This window comes from Grammomys surdaster, unplaced genomic scaffold (assembly GCF_004785775.1).
Source record: "Grammomys surdaster isolate TR1022 unplaced genomic scaffold, NIH_TR_1.0 140, whole genome shotgun sequence".
NCBI classification, from domain to species: domain Eukaryota; kingdom Metazoa; phylum Chordata; class Mammalia; order Rodentia; family Muridae; genus Grammomys; species Grammomys surdaster.
This window is the reverse complement of record NW_021604598.1, coordinates 5,966,599-5,989,893: the sequence shown is the minus strand read 5'-3', so window position 1 is coordinate 5,989,893 and position 23,295 is coordinate 5,966,599. Positions and strand designations below refer to the sequence as shown.

General features: G+C 40.7%; 1 protein-coding gene across 2 annotated transcripts in view; it reads right to left on the bottom strand.

Moving 5' to 3' along the window:
• The window catches only part of Septin7 (septin 7), a 63,182-nt gene extending 58,669 nt beyond the window's left edge, over positions 1-4,513 (bottom strand). For both annotated transcript variants that reach the window (XM_028763728.1, XM_028763727.1), the window contains exon 1: positions 4,253-4,513. In XM_028763728.1, coding sequence (XP_028619561.1) covers positions 4,253-4,313 — 61 coding nt within the window. In that variant the 5' untranslated portion in view covers positions 4,314-4,513. The remainder of the gene's footprint in view (positions 1-4,252) is intronic.
• Positions 4,514-23,295: the final 18,782 nt, after the last annotated feature.

Genomic DNA, 23,295 nt, shown 5'->3' with positions numbered 1-23,295 from the left:
CAGGCTGGCCTCGAACTCAGAAATCTGCCTGCCTCTGCCTCCCAAGTGCTGGGATTAAAGGCGTGCGCCACCACCGCCTGGCATTGGTCTCTTCCTTTTTAATGATCACAGTTGTTATTATACTCTGGGATCTATTGACTGATCTAGCACAATGTCAAAGAATTACAATAGTAGTAGTAGAAGCAGTAGTAGTAATGAATCAGATATAATCTTACCAAAAAACAATAAAAGCAAAATAGCCACCTAGATAATCCTAATTCTCAAATTTGAGAAATACTAAGTATGTAATATGCACACATACACGTACCACATATGCACACATATGCTCCTAACAGGTTGTACTCACACAACAAAAATAAACTCAATTGTCATTAATACTGACAAGGTTGGGAAACTGACTGAAGGCTCATCTCAAGTAAAGCTACCAAAATTATTCATTTATGGCTCCAGAGTAAAGTGGAACAGATTTAGCATGCTCAGGGCACAAAGGCACTTGCCACTAAGCCTGACCTCCTGAGTTTGGTTCTGTGGCAAACACAGTGAAAGGAGAGAACTGACCCGAACAAACATTCCTCTCAACCCCACATGCACCCCATCATAAACACTCTTAACACATTTTTAAATTTTTAAAATAAAAAGGGATTGTTGTAACTTTCAATTACCAAGAAAGGGAGATATCCTCTTTATATTCTTTATAAAGCAAACATAGACTAAAACACAAATATATGAATATGCAATACTTAAGACCCTAATATAAATAGGAGCAGTCCCATGCTATTCCAACACAGGTATACTTTGCTCTTCTCGGTTTTCAAAGTACTTTTACAGTTATTGGCTGCAAGTACATAATCTTTAATATAGCTGATTAGACACCATCTTTAGCCACCTAGAAATTACTGTACAACACCCTAATCCAGTTATCTATTTTGAAAGCATGGTAGACCAGTGTATGAAGACACACAGGATTATATAAAGGACAGAAATTTTACGCATAATAAAATAGACTTCTTGTGGGAAGTGAGGCTGCTGGGAATCAAACCCAGAATCCCATAGATGCTAACCTAACCCTGCTCTGCCACTAAACTGCATCCCACCCCCCCTAAAAAAAAGTTTTGTTCTGCTAAAATACCAAGAACATTTTCTGTATACTGGACCTAATAATAAAAGGCTGGGACTTTTGCTATCTTTCTCATTTTGCTTTTATTTAAAAAGGAATTTGCAGAACTTTGGATTTGGGGCAGAGGGGAAAGAAAGTAAGGGATTTATGTAGTCAGGTGAAAAGGGAAAGAGAAAAAAATAAAAATCCTTCACCTTTTATGAAGCACTAACTTAAAATGACTGACACCTCAGTAGAAGGGACAAGTCAAGATCTGAATCCATGTCTGACATCAAAGTTCAAGTTCTTCGTCAAGCTAAGGTGCACTTTTTTTTTTTTTTGGTTTTTCGAGACAGGGTTTCTCTGTATAGCCCTGGCTGTCCTGGAACTCAGTCTGTAGACCAGGCTGGCCTCGAACTCAGAAATCCACCTGCCTCTGCCTCCCAAGTGCTGGGATTAAAGGCATACGCCACCACCACCCGGCTTAAGGTGTACTTTCATTAAGATTTTGAACCAGAAAATGTCCCTCCCCCTCTCCCCTGTACTCTCTAGAAATCTGATGACACAAATGATCAAAAGAAAACAAAACAAACCTATTTCTTTTTAAAGGGTAAAGCAGTCATTGGACTATTTTCTTTTTGGACCCGCCCTAGTTTGTATCTGGTTTTGAGGGTGACCTCTTCTGGAGATTACAAATAGGCCCTCTCTAGCCCTACTAGCCCCTGCTGTGCTGAATAACTGAATCCAAAATAAGAAAAATGCGACTTGAGCTTAACAGCCTTTATTTAAGTCTTCTTTTCTCATACCAAGTCCACAAACCCTTTTGACATTTAAAATCCTTACTTCTGACCAACAGCACTTTTTGACCACAGTACAGAGAATGGAATCTACTCATTTTTGTCTCAAAGCTCAGTAAAATGCACTAACAAATTTCAACTTTTAATAAAAATTTGAAGATAGCTTTTTAAGTCAAAATATGAAATTAGGCTTTCTGCCAGCAATTCAGTCAGACAACACTATTGTCCAGTCCCAGGCACATAGTCTATGATGAATATACAAATATACCATCAAATTACATGTCTGAAGCCAACCTGCTCTACAACTATCTTCATTCCAATCCGTCATAAAAATCACAGGTTAATTCTCCTCCTACTTCTCCTTAACACTTTTGTTGCTGTAGTCCTTTAAACTGTCCTAAGGCTGGCCTTGAGTCGGCTGCTAAACTAACCATGCCCTGCCACTAAACTGAATCCCCTCTTCTCATAAACAGGTTTGGTTTTGCTTTAATAGTAGGAGCATTTTCTGTATAATGAACTTAATAATAAAAGTCTGGTCTGAGAGTTCTTCAGATATCTCAAAAGATTACATCTTTACCATAACTTTTCATGTACCTACCTACAAACTGTCTTATCTCTAAACCAAAACCAGTACCTATAAGTTGTTACATCAGGAAACCATGCACCAAGTTCTCAAAAACACACAGAAACTTTGTTTTCAATTATGTAAGTCTGAGCGCTCGCTCTGTGGTATTTTTAATAACAGTATAAAGAGGTCCAGGCTCCATCACATTGCCCTATCACTGAATGACACACTGCTGTCATGTAAACATCGATGTAGCTTCCAGATTTCTTTCGTAGCGACATTCAAGCCCTATCTCCTCTAGTCTCATTCAGCTGTATGTAATGAAAGATTGTTTCTTGCCTCCACTCCCAGTCCCCACCATCATCCCCTACTCTTTCCCTTGCTGTTTGGAGAAATAAAGAATCCAGGAAGAAACTTGTCCATCCTTCAGTCTGTCAGGACTCTACAAGTTGTACTCCTGCTACATGGCTAAATCCTGGAGTTTCCCCAACTTCTCACTACCTGAATGCACCTAAATATGTTTTTAAAAAAAAGCTTGGCACTCTAGATTACCTGTTCCTCGGGATTATCAGAGGCAAATGGAAAGAGCTTTCCTTTTCATCAAAATTAGAGAATCAAGATAAGTAACTCTTAAAGCTAAACTACTGAGCAATAAGCTTGCCAAAATTTAAGTAATAAGTAATGATTTTAGTGACTTAGCAAACATCTGGTCATCACAGATTCTAACCCTTCAACTGAAAGAAAGCAGATATGCAACAGTGTACTATAAAAAGTAACTTAGCAAAAAAAGAAATGTGTAAGAAAAAAGTCTCAATTGCTTATTTCATACTACATAAAAAGTACAAAATGTAGAACTCTGGAGTGGAAAATATGAATGAGATGGCCTGTTCTTTTTCCAGTATGTGGGGGAGGAGAGGAAATGAAAAGGCTTAAGAGAAAAACAGACTACTGAAATTATTTTCAAAAATTAATTTCCTTAAACTTCTCCAGTCTGTCCAACCCCCGTCCCTTTTCCAGGCACCGTTCCCATCCTTTACACCTCCTCCGGGGGGCGCCCTCTGAGACCTTATCTTTCCCTATTTCCTAAAAAATTAAACCCAAACCAAGCTGAGGATCTGTCTCGAGACTCGCCCGCCATCCACCGGCCTTCACGGTTGAGCCGGGAGAAGGCTAAGGGAGCAAGCAGCATGTTTGCTGGTGCTGCTGAAGCCGCCACCGCCGCCGCCTCCATCGCAGCCCCAGCCCAGGGCATCTTCTTCCTCCCTCCCTCCAACCTCCCTCCCTGGCCGACCCACGGAGAACCCGCGCCCAACTCGCTCACACATCCCCACCCTGCTCGCCCGGCCTACACACCCACAAGGGGACCTCAGCCCAGGCTGCTCGGGCGGGAGACCGGGACAGGCAAGGCGGGGTCGGGGGCCGGGGCCGGAGGCCCGGAGGGGACGCAGGAAAGACGGTCTCGGAGGCGGGCGAGAGCTGGGCTGGGACGGGGAGGCTCCGGCGACTCGGGCCTCGGAGGCCACGGTTTGCCCGCCCGCCCGCTCGCCCGCTCCCCAGGCCTGCCCGCCAAGACGCAGGAAACGCCGCCGCCTCGGCTCCGCTCACGCTCAATTCAAACTGTCACCGCGGCCGCCTCCCCTCCCCCAGGCCGCCGCGCCCCGGGCCCGCCGCCTCCCTGCCGCGCCGCTCGCCCCTCTAACCCCAGGGCGTTCCCCGGCTTGTCCAGAGGTCGCCGAGTACCGGCGCGTCCCGAGCCGGGGCCGGAATCGCCGACGGCCGGGAGCTGAGGCTCACCCATGGTGCTGCAGTTGACGATCCTCTCCTCAGCAGCAGCGGATCTCGCACTGACCGACATCCCCTCCCCCTCCGCGACCAGCCCCGGCGCGGCGCAGCCGGCGGATTCTCCAAAACCACCTACGCCGATTCCGCAGCGTAGCCGCCCCGCGTCGCTGCCCCACTTACGCACACGGCAGCAGGCGGACCGCCCCACTGGCTCTCACCCGCCCTGAGGCTTCCGGGCCGAGCCGCGGCGAATACGCTCTCGCGAGATTACCCACCTCCGCGGCCAGCGGCCCTGCTTCGTTCGCTCTGAGCGTGTTCTCACTGGCGCCGCCGCGGATTTGCTGTGCTTCCTCAACCGCCATGTTTACATTGGCCGCGTCTGGGCACTTCCGTTGTCGTGGACAGTAGGGTCTTTTGTATGTTTTTTTTTTCCCCGACACTACCTCTACGGTTAACTGCGCTACTTTTGTCACTGAAAGTCCTAGGGACTCAGTGGGAGCGGTGACTGGGACGCGAGGGCGGGGTTTTGCCCGGATTAAAGATGGCCGCCGCCAGTGCGCCCCGCGCAATTTCACGTCAGGTTCTGGAGCAGCGGGAGCCGCGGGGTTGGCCCCCCGCTTCTCCTTACGGAATTGGCGTAAGGCTGGGAGGCGCTGGTTAAAGAGCCAGCCAGCTCTTGGAAAATTGCCCTCAGGGTGGGGACCCTTGCACTAGCCGTTCGGCTGTGTATCTGACGTCTTTGTGAAAGAGAAGAAACCAGGCAGGTGTCTGTTCTCCTAGTTCTCCTGTCCATCCCATTTCCTCACTTCCGTGACTTTCTGGGTGGAAAGTGAGGTTAGGCCCTGCTTGCCTGGACACTTCCTTCTTGTCAGCTCTGGTGGTCTGGCGCAGTCGGGAGCGGACTGCTGCAGTTTCATCACACTCCCTGTTGACTCACCTTGGTCCCTGCTCGCGCTCTGGTTGAGGAAATGAATGGACACATGAGAAAGAAACTCAGTAACAGTTGAGGGTATTGAAAGGTCTTTTCTACTGTCGTTGGAGCCTTCCCTCACATGTTTCCTAGTGAGAGTGTTCTCAATTTGCTGTGAATAATCCCTGTCCTTCCGTTTCTTGAAACTGATGGTTCCCTTCGCTGTTAAGTTCATGCACAAGTTAAGGCATTTTGTATACAAAGTTACTGTGAGCACTAAAGAAATGTTCCTAGCAGCACAGCTCTATCAGGGAAACAATATCTACTAATGGAATCGATAAGTTACTTAAAAAGTTGATACAAAGACTACTATGTAAACTCAGTGAATTGCAGCTATCAGCATTCATATGGACAACACAATACTGAGGGGGAAGCACGTTGCAAAAATTATCTAGTATAAGTAATGTTTTTAGGGAGGTTTTATTTTTTAAATGAGAAGCTGTGAAATCAAAGTGGAAAGGTCTCAGAAATGATACATATGAAGTTTCAAATAATGGCTACTTTTTCGGAGAAGGAGAGGGAGTCTAACAGGAAGCGTTCCATTGTATCTTTTTATTTTTCTGTCCAAGTAATCTGAAGAAAATGTGAAAGCCAAAAGTGAAGGTATGTTAAAATTAAGTAAAGGGCACATGAGTGTTCAATTTTCTGTGTGCTTGAAATACTTCCAAGTAGCTTTTTTAAGGGAAGAAATCTTATCTAAGAGAACCAATTATATTGTATCTTGATTTATGCTGTTAATACACCTACATTTTTACATTTAAAATGTATCCCACTTTAGCCACCAATCATTGTGTTAAAAGTTCTGTCATTAAATTTCTGTCTCAAAAAGGCAACATAACCTGCCAGTAGTGGTTTATCCCAGCACTCAGATAGGCCTAGGCAGGCAGATCTCTGCGTTCGATGCCAGCCTGGTCTACAGATACAGAGTGAGTTCCAGGACAGCCAGAGCTCGGGGGGTGGGGGGTGGGGGGGCTGAAAGAAAAAGCCAGTGTAGAGAATACAGGATCTGTAAAGTTAAGAGTTTGCCAGCTCACATTATTAGACAAGTGGCCAAGAACAGATAAATTTCTTAACTTTCTGCAATCAAGTTTCTTCCTCTACAAGTGTCTGAGTTCAGTAGACTAATGCATGCCTGTGCACAGTAGAAGCTTACTGATATTTCTTACATGTAGTTAATTTATAGTGCAAAATTAAACAAAATACTATTATTGATATAACTTATAGTCTATAAAGAAAATATTTGTTAGTAAATTTCTTTGAGGACGAGCTTTTAGTAGGATCTGAATCTCTTAATGAAATATCTCCCCTTGCCTTAGCTCTGTGTAGCAGCCTTTCTGATTATTGCTCTGCGATTTACACCTCATTCTCCTATATCCATAGTGACCATTCTAAGCCTTAACTATGTCAATCTGTTTAGTCTTCAGATCTGAAAAAACGTACATGATATATTTCCTCATTTCTGGCTTGCTCACTTTGTCTCCTTCTCTCTAGACTGTAGCAAGATTTGCTGTCCCTCTGTCTGTAATACTCTGTCTCTAACATTCCATTTTCCTTTCCTTAAATTTATTTGATTTGTACTTTCAGTCTCATTTTAACCATTATTTCTATACAAGCCTTTTTTGATCTCCCATGATTGGGTGACATGCCCGCTAAACTCCCATAGTGCCTTGTATTTACTTTCATATTGTGCTAATAGTACAATTTTGTAAATGTTTGTCTCCCTTCCAATTTGTAGGAGTACAAACTTTGAGAGCAGGAATTCTTGGTAACATATATAGCCCCAACACAGGGTATGGTATTTATTACTTAATTCAGCAACCATTTCTTGAGGAATGATTGTGTAGTAAGCACTAATACAGTAGTTATGTGTTGAGTGAGGAATCCCAACAGTGAGGAGGGAATTGTGTCTCTGAAAATGTGGAAGCTGTAAGGTCAATATTTTAACATACTAATACTGACTTTTAAAGCCAATATTAAACTGAATATGAAGTTTTATTCTCTATTAAATCTGTTTCTCATGAAAATATACTAGTATTTTTCAGTATAGTTGTAACAGGTTGAATGCAAATAAATAAGTAAATACGTCAGTTGTTTCTTATTAAACTAGACATTTTTAAATGCCAAAATATAAAGCAACGACTTGTCTCAAACTAATTTTTATTTCTTTAAAAAATACAGATATGTTCATAAGATGTGTTTTGTGTTGACATAGATTATTATTTTAATGTATTTTAGATATTTGTGAATTGAACTAGAAAATAATCTACAACTTTCTCAGTTTTCATTTCAAATAAATTTCAATTAAAGGAGCTCATATATTCCACATAGGCAGCATATTTCAGGATCCTCAGTGACTTGAGTAATGGCGTGGTGCCCTGCAAGGAAACATTTGAGCCCTGCTGCAGAGGCACCAGTGATGCAAGCCAGGTGTCTGTTGTTCACCAGTGACTTCCACTCTACCAGCACTCCAAGACGACTGCTTAGGACACTTTCAAATGCTGCAGTTCTCTGTGTAGTCTAGGCTGGACTTCAACTAACAGTCCTCCTGCCTCATTCTTGCTAGTGCTGAGATTACAAGTGTGTATCCCCTCAACTGGTGCATAGGAATTCTCTCCCTCCCTCTCTCTCCCTTCTCCCTTCTTTCCCTTGTCCTCCCAAGACTCTATCCCTCTGGAACCAAGAGAAAAGAAAGGAAAAAAGAAAAAAAGGCTTCCTTAAGCTGATTTTGTCAGTCTATTTTATCACAGCAACAACAAAAGCTAATGTTTAAGTTTTTATGAAATCTGAGTGTGGATTAAATATTTGTGATTAAATAGCATAGTACCAGAAGAAAGTTCTGGTGAGATCAAACAAGCTTATTAAAATGAAAATTTGTGGTGTTTGACAAACAAAAGGGAATAGATACTAATATATCCCTATATGGATTAAGAATCTGTGAAGTACAAGAATGTGACATTTTTGAGGCTAATGAACAAAAAATAGAGAAAAATAAAACTCCATACTTTAAAGATGAAACATCATAGAAGAAAAGCCAAAACATACAGCAAGAGGAGAGAGGGAAGGAAAAGGAGGGAAATCTCAGCTTCATCCCAGAGAGTTAAACAAATGGAAAAAAATATCAGAACAACCCCCATTCTTAAATTCTTCACCTCTTTTTCCTACCAGCTAAGAAGGGAGTGGGTGAAGACATAGCACAGAAATAGGATGTCCCAGAAGTCCAAATTTATCTCAATTTATCTTACGAACTTATTTCTCATACATAGGAGAGCCCCTTTGTTCCTTGAGGGTTCCACATCCCTTACAATAGGCTGGCAGTGCAGTTGCCTCTGGGACAGAAATGAGAAGAAAGCACTTACCTCGTTTTTCATTTTGTTTTGTTTTGTTTGACATTAGTACCTTGTTTTATAGCTATCAAGGAGAAAAATCCAAAGTTTATAAAATCTATTGCAAGCGGAAAAGGCCATCACTGCCAACTCCCTTTGGCATTTCCTACCACTGAATCAGAAATTGACTGAAATAGGAAATAGGGACACATGGTTCTATCTATGGGAAACCAACTGCCTGCAGCAACTAGGCTTAATATATTGACTTTGGCAATGACTGAACACTTCCTGTTATAGAAAAGTGAATTGAACTTACCTAAGTTTATAGAGATGCAATAGGTTAGCAGATGACCATCATTTTATAAGCAATAGGCACTGGCCCTGTTCTTTTCTAGCTGACCTTGATTAGTGACCGATGAATTTTCTGAAGGTATACCTTAGAGAATAGGAGGAGGCAAATGTCCTGGCATTTGTGCTAGATGGATCTGTTTCCTTTAAGTGAGCAATTCCATTACAATACCATGGAGACTAACCAGGACTGTTCAAACTGTTAGTAACAGTTAAAATATTGTGTCATTGCTGCCCTTTTTGTGAAGCTCCTAACAACTCAGAGAGTGTGTGTTGTGTGTATGCATAAACACATACATATATGTGTGTTCATGTGAGGCCACATGAGTGTGTGTGTGTGTATATGTGTATGAAGACCAGAGGTCAACAGGTATCTTCCTCTGTCTTTTCTCCGTCTTATTTTGTTGAACCTGAATCAAATAGCTACACTGGCAATTAGAACAAGCCCCAAAGACCCTCCTGTCTCAGCATCTCCAGCACTGATATTGCAGGCACATGGACCATACCTAGTTGTTGTTTTTGTTTTTTGAGATAGGATTTCTCTGTGGAACCCTGACAGTCCTGGAGCTCACTCTGTAGACCATGCTGGCCTCAAACTCACAAAGATCTGTCTGCCTTTTGCTGGGATTAAAGGGATATGTCACCACCACCTGGCCCAAATCTAGTTTTTAGTGTGGGTTCTAGAGATCAAACTTGAGTCCTTGCCGGGCGGTGGTGGCACACGCCTTTAATCACAGCACTTGGGAGGCAGAGGCAGGCGGATCTCTGAGTTCGAGAGTTCGAGGCTAACCTGGTCTACAGAGTGAGTTCCAGGACAGCCAGGACTACACAGAGAAACCCTGTATCAAAAAACCAACCAAACAAACAAACAAAAAAAACTTGAGTCCTCACATTTTCATGACAAGTCCTTTACCTACTAAGCTGTCTCTCCAGCCCCAACTTATAGACTTAACTGCATTATTAACCATTTCCTGTTGATTGGACCCTACTTTAGGGAGGTACTTAAGCACCTGACAAAAAATAAGAGGCAAGTGATAGTTTTCGTTATTGCTACCCATAATGTGATTTCATTCCATTGAATCAAATGACATGTCTTATTTGCCTTAGTGCTTTTTTTGTTTCATTTGTTCCAGAAATTTTATAGTAAATAATAACATTATGCAGTTGAACACTGTAAAGATTGAAGAGACTTCATGAAATGAAAATAATGGCCATATTTTTCATCCAAAATGATAGTAATATCACCGTTGACAGTAGTTCTCACTTATCAGTATTTTCTATTCAAGTTCCTGACTCCAAAGACTATGTGTGTCCTTCTTCACTTAGACTCAGAGTTAGAAGGTTAGAGGAGGTCTAACCTCAATCAGCTACCTACCAAATGCAGAACTGCCTCAAATAGACTTTTCCATAGACCATATGCTGCCAACTATAGAAGTTATGAATGTGAGTGTTTAAGGGAAGCAGCTGTATTGCAGATGATGATATTACTGTAGCTCTGGAGTGCACATATGGCACAGGCGTAGCTCCCTTTCCCTTTCATGATTCATGACACACAAATGAACACTTCTGGAATTGGTTTCTGATAAAAGTATTCATTTAATTGCTATTGTCTCAAAATAATCCTGGGCTTTGAGCTAAATAAGTGATTTAGATTTTCTCCACTGGCCACTAGACAATTTTTTTTTTTTTGTAAAATCTAGGTGTCTGCAAATTGTTAAGCAAATCTCTAGATGCTGAGATAGATTAAACCTTAGCTATCTGATATAGGACTTAGTGTCTCATATAGGGCCTGGTATAGTTCCTTACACATGACAAGCACTGAAGTTTATTGGGAATAATTATATATATTTTGAGGTTCTTACATCACTTAGTAAACTAACTAAAGTAGGAAAGGCAATACCAAAAAATACAAAGAACTAAAAGGTAGAACAAGAATATTACAAATAAGGATATTATTATTATTGAATTTGTTTCTTAATTTGTCCCCAACTTTCTTTGCACAAATATGCAAATACATTAGGGAAAAAATAAATAAATACAAACAAGAAAAGTCCTTCTGTAAACATCTTCCTGTAAATTCTGCATGGCCTCTCTCTCTCTCTCTCTCTCTCTCTCTCTCTCTCTCTCTCTCTCTCTGCATTTCTGTGCCATTGAAGTGAAAGGCTCAGTTGATCACACTGGCAGTGTGCTACCCTGTCTTGCTTCAGCCAGGTCTTCTAGGCCATGCCTCTCCTGACCAGGATAGTTGAGGCAGGTCTGACTCAGCTCCCATGGTTTACTAATCTGTTAGTGAACAGTAAACACAGGTTTCCCAGGCCCTAGAACAGCCAAAATGAATTCTGAGAAGAAAAAAGACAAAAAAGATCAGAAAAGAAAAATCCTCTTTAGACCCCTGACAGATACTCTCCTCTGCTTTTATACCCAACATGCAAGCAATAATATCCAGCAAAGTAGTCTTTGATTTTACAAGTGAATTGTTAAAGGAGAAAAAAAAAAAAAAAAGAAGACCGTGAGACCAATTATTCCAGCTACTTTGGCTATGAGTTCTGAGTGAGTCACTTCTCTAGGAAATGAAAAGAATGTCAAGTATGTGAAGGTTGCTGATGAGGCTGTAGACCATAGCTCCTGGGTAATTTCAGGTTTCCTTCCTGCTTCTTGAGGAAGCACACACATCAGATTTACTGAGAGTTGGGAAGGCAGAGTGGTCAAGAGGGACTGGGTGAAAGGGTGGATGCCTTTAGCTACTGGGTTAGTCCAGGTTCATTTAATTATGTGAACCAGGAGTGTCAGCCTGGTGGCTCTGGCCTGTAATACCAGTTACATGAAAAGCGGTCATACGAGGATGTCTCAACAGCTTGGCAGGAACTTGTTTCCAAAAATAATAAAAATAAAAGTTTCAGAAGGGACAGAAACGTGGCTTAGTGGCAAAACAGCTTGCCTAGCATATGTGATCTCTAAGTGCAAGCCTCAGTATTACAAAACAACATATTTAATAAGCTTAAAATGATCTACCAAAGCGAGGCTTGTATTCCTATCAATCCAAGGAAGACATATTTGAGAAAATTTGAGGGGAAAAATTATTGCTTTTACTATTTTATAGTAAAAAGTAGAAAATGATTCAATGAATAAATATTTTAGTAATTTTGGCCTGTAATCTTTTGGCAAAATGTGGTATAACAAAACAGGAGGAAAAAAAAAAAAGATGTGGCCATAGAAATGTCTAAGCAGGTAAAAGCACAAGTCCAATATGATCTGTATAAATGGTGAGGTGGGAACCAACTCCACAAACTGTCTTATAATTTCCATTCATGTGCTGTGATATGTAATTAGCTATACATACTAACTACACATACGCCCCTAAAAATATAAATAGTTATTGTTCACAAACCTCCCAGAATCTTTGAGGTTTCCTCAAGGTTCAGAGTAAACAACCTGGTTAAATAAACTGCAACAAGCCAGGGCAATAGGAACAATGAGAGCTGGGTCAGCTTCCTAACACTGGGCTCACAAAGCAGGCAACACAAGCCTTTAGCGACTTTCATGTTGATCTGTCAGAGTTGCCACAATGAAGTACTGTGATGTGGATGTTGTCTGTGAAACTATTTTTTACTGTCGTAGAAGCTGAAAGGCCAAGATGGAGGTGTTAGTAAGCTAGATTTTCCTGAAGCTTCTCTCCTTGGCTTACAGATGCCTGACTTCTCCCTTTCTCTTTGCATGGCTTTTGCTCCATGTGTATACATTGTTGATGTCTTTGTACACCAGACTTCTTTGTCTTATTTGTAAGAGTGTGTTAGGGCCCCTTTAACAACATCATTTTTCTTGATAGCTTAATCTCCCTTTTAAAGGCTCTGTCTTGAAAAACATTCTCATCCTGAAGTACCAGGTAAATCAAAGGCTTATAGTTCTTGAGGGATATAACTCATCCTGTTACATTCTCCATGCAAGTTTAACAAAGGCCAGTCAATATGAGTACTCACCAATTTTTCTTCTAGGAATTTATCCTAGAAAAAAATACCTAGTACACATGCCAAAATATGATTACATACTTAAGAATGTTCACTACACCAGTGAGTGAAAAAGCAAACCAATAATAAGCAGCCCATTATTCATTAATAGCATATTTATATCAAATTAAAATCCAACTAAGGAAATAGAACACTGGATCCAAATACACTGCTAAGTCAAAATTTAAAATTGCAGAACACTGTATATAATCTACACTATGCTTTAAAATTAAATATTTAAACATACCTAGCAAAATGTCAACCTGCCAAGAGTATTACCTTCAAGGTATGAACTTTGGGATGGAGTCTTGCACTTTTTATTTATCCATTTGTGTAATTGGAATTCCTGCAATACACATGTTTGTTTTTAATTAAAAGTGAAGCTGATAATCCTTAAATTATCCTCTGCACACTTAGGTAGATGGGATTCCATCTCTAAAGTTTGACAATTTATTTTCAAAGCCTCATTTACTGAGCATCAAGTAGCTCTCCATCAAAAAATACCTTTGAGCACTTTCACAGATAGTAAAATTCAATTCTTGAAAGAACTTCTCAAGGTAAGTATTATTGTTGTTGTTGCTGTATTGTGGTACAGCTTGGAAAGCACAGCTTAGGAGAGTGATTAGGTGATTAGGTGATTTTCAAAACTTGCAGAGAATAAACCACAAAGTCAACTCTTATTGGCTTTGTATTGCTGACTTGCATAATTACTTGTTTTATATACAGGATATAGAAAATTATCAAAAAGTTTGACATTATCTAGGATACATTCACTGATCTCTACTATACCTCAGCAAACAAATCACAACTTCTAAATCTAAAATATGCAGATATGTAAATCTATGTGGCAGCCACAAGTCGGATGCATTTGTTAGAGCCAGAGGACCTCAACAGTAGTTGATGAGTAGAAAAAGTCCATTGTCTTCAGTTGCTGTGGCACTAAAGTAAAGAGTGGGTGCCAGGAGAGATGTGCTTGTGTACCCTTTATTGTAGGCAGGACAGACAAGCCTTTGGAATACTAACATACAGTGCTGAGGTCTGTAACCTCACTTATCAAAAGAAAGAGGCTTTGACAGATTATGACCACTAACAACCATCTTTGTGAAAATGTACACATACTTATTGTTCCTAGTAAAAAAAATGAGGACTTTGTATAGTGGTAGGAAAAGTACTTGAAGAGAATTTCTAAAGAAGAAGAACCCTTGATCCCTCTATCTCCTAAGATCTTATCTCTCTCCATCAGCACTTAGCCTCCAGTTTATCCCAAAGTGTGACTTCAGGAATTCAGTACATCTTTCAGACCCTTCTTACGCCCCTGTCCTGATAGAACTTTCACTCATTCGAGTTCCCAGTCTTTGTTCAAAATCAATAGTTCCCAAAGCACAGCCCATTTGAATCTGCCAACAGACATTATTGCTTGATGTGAAGGCAGTTGAAGATTATTAGGTAGCCCATCCAAACACACACCTTGAGTACTGGGAGAGAAACGGAACCGGATAGCCATGGCAGACATAAAGACAAACCTCCCACCATTGGCTGAAATATGATTCTAGAAATTATGAGAACCTTTGTAGTCATATGTTAATGAAAACTTATTTTATTCCCTCTTGAGTGTATGGACACTCTGAGCTGCCTGTTGTCTCCTGTAAGAGGAGCCCTGGGTGATACGAAATGGAATGTAATGGCTATTTCTGGTTGTCAACTTGACTATATCTGGAATGAACTACAATCCAGAATTGAAGGGCTCACCTGTGATCAAGATCTTAAAGCTTAAAGAACACAGTTTCTGACCTGGATCTTGACATGGAGATATTGAGGCACAGTGACCATGAAAAGTTTAGGCCCAGGCAAAGTAGTACACACCTTTAGTCCCAGGAGACTGAGGCAAGGAGATCTCTGAGTTCAAGGTCAGCCTGGAACAAAGCAAGTCCAAGATCCAGGCGTGGCTGGTACATACCTTTAATCTGAACCACACCTTCTGCTGGAGACCTACATAAGGATGTTGGAAGAAGGAAGATTGGCTCTTCTTCACCTGCTTGCATTTGCCTGCCAGCACATTTGTTAGAACCTACTTCTACAGAAGACTAGCTGAAACAACTAGCCTCATGGGACTGAGCAACTACTAGATTCCTGGACTTCCTGCTCACAGCTGACCATTGTTGGGTTGGTTGGAGTATAGACTATAAGTCATCACAATAAATTCCCTCAATGTAGAGAAACATTCTATAAGTTCTGTGACTCTGGGGAACCCTAATATAGGGAATGACTGAATAATTGGAAGAGAGGTTTAAATAGGAGAGAGGGATGATAGTGTAGAGAAGCTGGAGAGACAACTAACACTAAAGATGTTTGAAGAAGCTGGAATCCTCCTATTTCATAAGGTTCTTGAACACTACAACTTGATGTTAAGACTCCATTGATGAAAATGTCACAGGACGTGGGGATATCAAGTTGGTACTGACTTAGAAACCCCTCTCCCCCACCCCTCACCCCCACCAGTCCCTCCCTCTCCCACTGGCTAGCTTTCATCATACAGGAATGTGCCATACAGGCTACTGAAGGGGGAAAAGTCATAAATGTTTTATCCAGCTGTGAACCCTTTCAGCTACAGTAATAACCAACATTGCGAGATCTGCCATGGACAAAATAGTGGCACTTACTAAGGTTTGTTCCACAGAAGGAAATGCATACTTAATGCTGTAAATCTGGCCAAGAACCTATGTTAGTAGAGCCCCTAAGCCCCAGGACTGAATCTACTACCACTTTCTTGCTAAATGGGCATAGTATCAAACTGCCTCTAAATTCCCACAGATAGTGCTGCTCTCAGGCCACAGAGATTTTCGTGTAGTGGAAAGCAGCTCTTGCAGAAACTCACAACTGGTCAAAGCACAGGCAATAGATGTATACGGAGTGCACAGCTGCAGGTGGGCCGTCTGTATCCTAATTCCTCCCCTTGGAATCAGGGTCTATTAAGAAAAAAGGGGATAGGAAGACTGTAAAAGCCATAGGTTGGGGAGGACTGGAGCTAAGCAGTGTCCTGTGGCTATGACAAGATTGTTGCACACAAAACCTCACAGCAGCTGTAACTGGCTGCCCAAGATTGCACATCAAGCCAGTCAGCATTCCAGTGTGAAGAGGGAAGGGACTCACAAGCCCTCAGCTCTAGTTGAAGAGCTATGGACACTTGATGACTTTTAGGTCAGTTGGTTTTCTTTAAAGATGTGACCTTTGGAAGGTCAAACAGGTTCCAGCAGATGCCCCCACATGCATGAGTGTATAGGTAGCACACATTGGTCTTGACGGTCAAGGGGGAGGACCCAAAATTGACAGGGGAGAAGGAGTTGGGTGTGAATATGGACAAAATGCACTATGCATGTATGACATTCTCAAAGAATTAATAAAAATATGTTTTGAAAAAGAAGAATCCCTCATACTTGAATGTTTTCCCAGCTATCTATGTGGGAGTCTGACCAGCTTTTAATGGCAACATAAAGAGGAAAGAGAGAACAAGGCCTTCAACTGGTTAGAAGTTAGTCACTTCTTGGCCATCTGACTTTGAACACATCAGCTTCTCTCACAGAACTGTCATGGATATGGAATGAGATTACACGAGTAAAAAGCTTTACACAGTCTCTCTCTCTCTCTCTCTCTCTCTCTCTCTCTCTCTCTCACACACACACACACACACACACACACACACAAAATGGCAAAAAATACAAACCCACATTTAAATAGTCCTTAGTTAGGACTCTAACAGGACCCAAGCCAGCCTTGATCCATAGGCTTGTGAGATCCAGTTCTGACCCTTACCCAGATCCTGCTGATTTGTCTCTAGGCTTTGACCCTCTTTGCATATGCCTTCCAGCATCAGGATGGAATTCAAGCACATATCCTGCAAACTGCATTCCAACTGGAAAACAGTCCCAGCTATGGATGGGCTAGGGTTTGCCGGGCCCTGGAGGCTTGATGACTTAGAGCAGTAGTTTTCAAGGCTTCCTGGGTCCTCTTTCTGTTGGGTCTGGGAATTCAAATTTTTGTAAAACTCTCCACTCTTCACTTAGAGCTTCCACATTACTGTGTTTCACTTGTTCTTACTTCCTTGCAGAAATTCCCAGGATGCTGAATGACCAAGGCCTTGGTAGTCACTTTAAAGATAGATGTTTAATCTATTTTTTTAATGAGTGATTAAAGGCAGTCTATTGCATGCTGTTTTCCACTTTACATTTTGTGTACTGTTGAACATAATGTTAAATACTGATATATATTAGGTTCTTTTTTAAAAAAAAAAAGATTTATGTATATTAGTACACTGTGTCACTGTCTTCAGACACACCAGAAGAGGACATCAGATCTCATTACAGATGGTTGTGAGCCACCATGTGGCTGCTGGGAATTGAACTCAGGACCTCTAGAAGAGCAGTCAGTGCTCTTAACTGCTGAGCCATCACTCCAACGCCATATATAAGGTTCTTTTTTTTTTTTTTTTTTTTGGTTTTTCGAGACAGGGTTACTCTGTGTAGTCCTGACTGTCCTGGAACTCACTCTGTAGACCAGGCTGGCCTCGAACTCAAAAATCCACTTGCCTCTGCCTCCCAAGTGCTGGGATTAAAGGCGTGCGCCACCACTGCCCGCGATATATTAGGTTCTTAAGATTCATTGGTGAGTAATTAAAACCTGTTTCATTCAGCCTGAATCTTGGTAGGGCATCTATTTAGGGGAAAAGCTGTGAATGTATCAGGTGCATAGAAATCAATGAAGTAGCAGCTTATGAAGAGTTACGAGTTATGAGGGGATAATAGTAATATTATACAATCTAACTTCAGTTTAATTTTAGTGTCCATTTCATCTAATTGTCCTAGAAAAGCAGGAAGTGTGGTAAGCTACTCCTCAGACATTGCAGTGTATGTCAACAGGGAGGAGAAAAACAAAACAGTAACCTCACATCTACTAGCTATATTAGCAGGGTAAATAGATTTTCTAAACCAGGTTCAACATGTACCTGCAAAACCAGCACTTAGGAAGCTGAAACAGGAGGATGGCTGTGAGTGTGAAGGTAGTCAGAGCTACAGAGTAAAAACAAAAAGGAATTCTCTCTCTCATTTATTTTAATTAAAGGAAATTTTAAGCACAGTTAAAAGAAAAGTACAATAAACTTTCTTATCTGCCATGCAACTTCTATAATTATCATTTTGTCTATATTCCACTTAAGTAATATAAAAATGGGGCTTCCCCTATCTTCTTTAAAGACTGTTTGACACTGTGTAAACAGATACTGTCATGTTTGGTCAAAGACTCAAAGATAGTGTGTACTCCCAGAGCCTGTTTACATATATTTTCCAACACTGAGCTAACAATTCCTCTTTCAGTTGGGTGATTACAACATCCTAAACTCTGCACAGTCTTCTGATGAGTGTGTATAATAGAGTCACTGTACTTGTCTCTAAAAAAAACAACTTATTTATTTTTCAAACTTTAGGAAATCGTGGCTCTGTACCCATCCAGGATACAAAGGGCCAGTGATTGCAGCTTATTGTGGTTTGTGTGTTCAGTGGCTCCAGATGTGCCACCTCCAAATGAGTCTTGTGACAACCCAGGGGATATATCGGTAAGCCTTTCTGGGTTCATCGACATGGAAAGAGTGTGAAAGCTTACATTCCAAGGCAAACTGTGGGAGAACTGATTGGCGATTTCATCATGATGAACAAAAGCAATTTCTCAAGAATCACTATTGTTCACTTGGTTCAACTATTTGTTTCACTGTAGGGTGGTGTTTCACAATAACTAGGTTTATCCTTTCTAGTTTATTTCTTCCCATTTTATTCAAGGTAACCGCTGTCTAATTTTTACTTTCAGTACAAAGTCACCCATCAGTACAGACAGTAGGAACTAATGTCTAAATGTTAATTAAGGCACCATTTATAAAAGAATGAATCTTTCGTATAGCATGCTTTCTTTTTTTTTGTTTTTGTTTTTGTTTTGTTTTGTTTTTCGAGACAGGGTTTCTCTGTGTAGCCCTGGCTGTCCTGGAACTCACTCTGTAGACCAAGCTAGCCTTGAACTCTCAAACTCTCGAACTCTCGAACTTAGAAATCCGCTTGCCTCTGCCTCCCAAGTGCTGGAATTAAAGGAATGCGCCACCACCGCCCAGCAAATATTATTTATTTAGTTTTATTTATACGAGTACACTGTAGCTGTCTTCAGACACACCAGAATCTCATTGGATCTCATTACAGATGGTTGTGAGCCACCATGTGGTTGCTGGGAATTGAACTCACGACCTTTGGAAGAGCAGTCAGTGCTCTTAACCACTGAGCCATCTCTCCAGCCCTAAAATATTCCATTTTTAATAGGGATTTTTATTTTTATTATTTATTTATTTATTGAGACAGGGTTTCTCTGTGTAGCCATGGCTGTCCTGAAACTCACTCTGTAGACTAGGCTGGCCTTGAACTCAGAAATCCGCCTGCCTCTGCCTCCCAAGTGCTGAGATTAAAGGCATGCGCCACCGTGCCAAGCCTATAGCATGCTTTCTTAAATATAGTTTCATGTAGGACACATTTTAATACTTGACACATATTTGTTGAATAGAAAAGGCTGAGTATCTTTCTAAATACTTTTTCTAGATATTCCTTTGTACCATATTAATATGGCTTTTGTCATATTGGGAAAAATCTATAATCAACATGTTCTTTGAGATTCAGAATTGATCTAGATCATCTTTCTAACTCTGACCTCCTTCACTTTCACATCATTCTGCCTCAAATCCTCTCTAGCAAGCCGATAGTACCTAGTATTCACTGTCACCCATAACCTCTCCATACTGGAGAGTCTTAGATGACTCATCTTCCTTTCTCTACTTAGTGCCTCACTCTTGACTCATCCCTTGATGCTTTCACCCTCTAGCAAGCTTCTGTAAGTTCCCCCTCCCAAGTACCAGGCACAGTTTATCCCACTGGTCTTTTGCACTCTGACAGTAACTTATTTTTTTAATAAAAATTTTATGTTTATTTATTTTTATTTTTTATTTAGTTATTTTATTTATTTATTTTGGTTTTTCGAGACAGGGTTTCTCTGTGTATCTCTGGCTGTCCTGGAACTCAATCTGTAGACCAGGCTGGCCTCGAACTCAGAAATCCACCTGCCTCTGCCTCTCAAGTGCTGGGATTAAAGGCATGCGCCACCACTGCCCAGCTATTATGTTTAATTTTTTAAGATTTATTATTTATTTTATGTGTATGAGCACACTGTAGCTGTCTTCAGACACACTAGAAGACAGCATCAGATCCCATTACAGATGGTTGTGAGTCACCATGTGGTTGCTAGGAGTTGAACTCAGGACGTCTGGAAGAGCAGTCGGTGCTCTTAACCGCTGAGCCATCTCTCCAGCCCTTATTTTTAGTTTTTAGTTCCGTACATGTGTATGTCTAGATAAACTTTTGTAGATTGAGTGCAATGGCTTTGGAAGCCAGAAGGTGTTGGATCATCTGGAGCTAGCGTTCTGAAAAGTTGTATGCCATCTGACTGCCATGATGGGAAGCAAACCTGGATTCTCTGCAAGCACACAAGCCGGGCTTCACCATGGAACCATCTCTCAGCCGTACTGACTCTGTTCTTACTTCAGCCAATTTTCAACCCTGGTTACAGCTCCACCTGCCTGTTCTGTTTCCTTTTCTAAGCACCTGGACATCTCTGGAATGTACAATATCATTGGGTTGTTTGGATAATGTAAAATGCCTCCCATTAAGTTAGCCTGGGGACTCAACAACACTGTGTACTTCTGTTCTCACCTCTCATTGATTTATTCTTTATAATAATAATAATGCCACCTGTTATTTCAATCTTGCATACTCTCATTAAGTTTCTATACTCATCATGCTAGAGATCATGTGATGTGGTTATTCATTTAACTGTATTAAGATTATTATCCATCCCCTTTATCTTCTCTCTAGTTTTACCATAGATAGGACCAGGGGCACAGTTTATTAAACTTTGAAAAATAAGTAAGTTTTTACTCTGGAGATAAGTACAGCGATTCTATCATGTACAGTAATCTGTACTTTCACAGCCTTCTTGACATGACTCCTTCTATATGTTCTGAGCCTTCCTTTCTTTCAATCCCTCCCTTGACATCTACCACCTTTGCTCTCCTACTCAAATAAGAAAGGCTCCTGAATAATAATTTCAACCATGGTATATTTATCTCCATCTACAGATTTCATGTACTTTTCTTTCTTCTCCCACTAGATCCTAAGTATCACTGGCCTATTGAACTTCCCAAAGCCAAAACCTTCTAGTTCGTCTGCTCAGTTTAACACAGTGCCCACTCTTTCCTACTAGAATTCTCATTTTGCCCTGGTGTCTATGTTACATTCTTCTGGTTCTCCTGTCTTGTTGACTGCCATTTAGATTTCAGTCAGGACTCTGTTTTTCTGTAAAAAAAACAAACAACAAAAACCAGCTCCTTTAACAAACAATCCCCACAGTCTCTAAATACAAACTATCTGAAGATTCATTGTTCAATCTTTGTTGTTTAACGGCCAGTAGCCCATTCCTAGTTTCATCTACCTTCTGACTTGAACTGTCTACCTGTCTCCTTTGTGAGAGTGACTCCCAGTATATAGTCTCGGTAGCCCTCATCTGTCTTCCTCTAACAAGCCCTCATTTCCTTTTTATTTTTGTATGCTTTTCTTATCAAATGTCGATCGCCTCATGCTGATGGATTCCAGACACTTTAAATTCTGACCTAAACTGAACACGCCTTATTTCTACTCCTATGTTGTTTTTTTATCTTGGCTAATGAATCCAATACAGTATTCTTTCTTGATTAACTCTCAAATCAATCTTCCCTGTTCTCTACCATCCCAGAAGCCTATTCTTTTTCAACCTTTTGTTTCATTTTGACAATTTCATGCATATATACACTAATATTGAGAATATGTTCAACCTCCAATATCCTGTTCTTATCCCCTCTCCACTGATGTGAACCGCCCTTTCTTCTCCACTTGTTCCCCTTTTACTTTAGTATCGTTTTTGCTCAGGTAACCATAGATACTGTGTTTTCATGTTCACACTGTCCACTTCATATCTAGACAATAGCAAGAAACTTATTAATCCTTGTGTGGGGCTTTGCAATAGACTTCCCCTATTTCTTTCAGTTTGGCTCTCCTCTATTTGGTGGAGCCACATGCTAATGGTTTTTGAAAGTGTTTTCCGACTCTTCAGCTTATTTCTTTATTGACCAGTATCTTAAATGCTGCTTTCTAAAATATCACTGCTAGAGTTATCTTCCTAAGAGTCAGACCCACCTGTGGCAGGTCAAAGGATTTCATTTGACACCCATTGTTTTTTATAGTCCAAACCCTGCTTAGTTTAGTCCATCTCCATCTCTCTAACCTTATGCCTTCTAGTGTTGGTCTGTAACAAGTCTCTAAACATAGTCTGTATTCAATCATGTTTTCTTAGACTATTGCTTTTGTCTTGTGGCTTCCTCTCAAATCATCTTTGCAAGGCGCAAGAAGACTAGACTTAGGCCCTCAAACATTCAGGCCATAGTGGTAGAGATTTTTGATACCAAATTTAAAATTATTCCCCAGAAAGCTTTCTCCTCATCATCAGAATAAAAAATAGCCCTCCCCCACAGTATTAAATTAAATTACTATCCAGAATACAAAAAATACTTAAATCTGTCTTTGCACAAAAATGACTGTTTATCTTCTCCACTAGAGCAAATATTTGAAAGAGAGGAGCTGGGTCACATTTATTTTGGTGTACTATTAGATGCCTGTGAGGCATGTCCACAGTAGGTACTTAATTGCTCACCAAACTCTTGAATGCTACATTAATGCTGGCTTCTTTTTAATCTCTAGAATTAAGGATCAGATTTCACTTATTTGGGGAACAATACTTTAAATTTGTTTTTGGCAGTAATTTGATCTTTATTACAGAATAATTTCCTACTCATCACAGACTCTTTATGGTAAGAATTATTCAGTGTATAAAAGTTCACATCATATCAAAACAAGTCATTAAGTGATATAACAAATAATAAAATGTTAAAAGAAGAGAGTGCAGGTGAGAATATGTGTGATGATCAGAGACTCTCTCATTACAGTTGTATGACATAAGGATTGCAGAGCACATACTCGTGGTTTGGTACAGAGTAATGCCAAGTGAACAGTACTCGGCGCTATTGTGCAGTACAGCACAAGGGACATTAACTCCCCTTTCCCCGTGGAGTTTGCGTAAGTTTGTGTGGTCACTGATACTAACTGCATTGGATTCAACTTGGAGTCAGAGTTGGTATGTCTTTTTCTGATAATGTCCAGGATAGGTAACAAAGAATAAAACGTGCATGGCGCTTGCTTGATGCGATTAATCACATGCTATTGCTGAGGACTTGGCTTCTCTCTC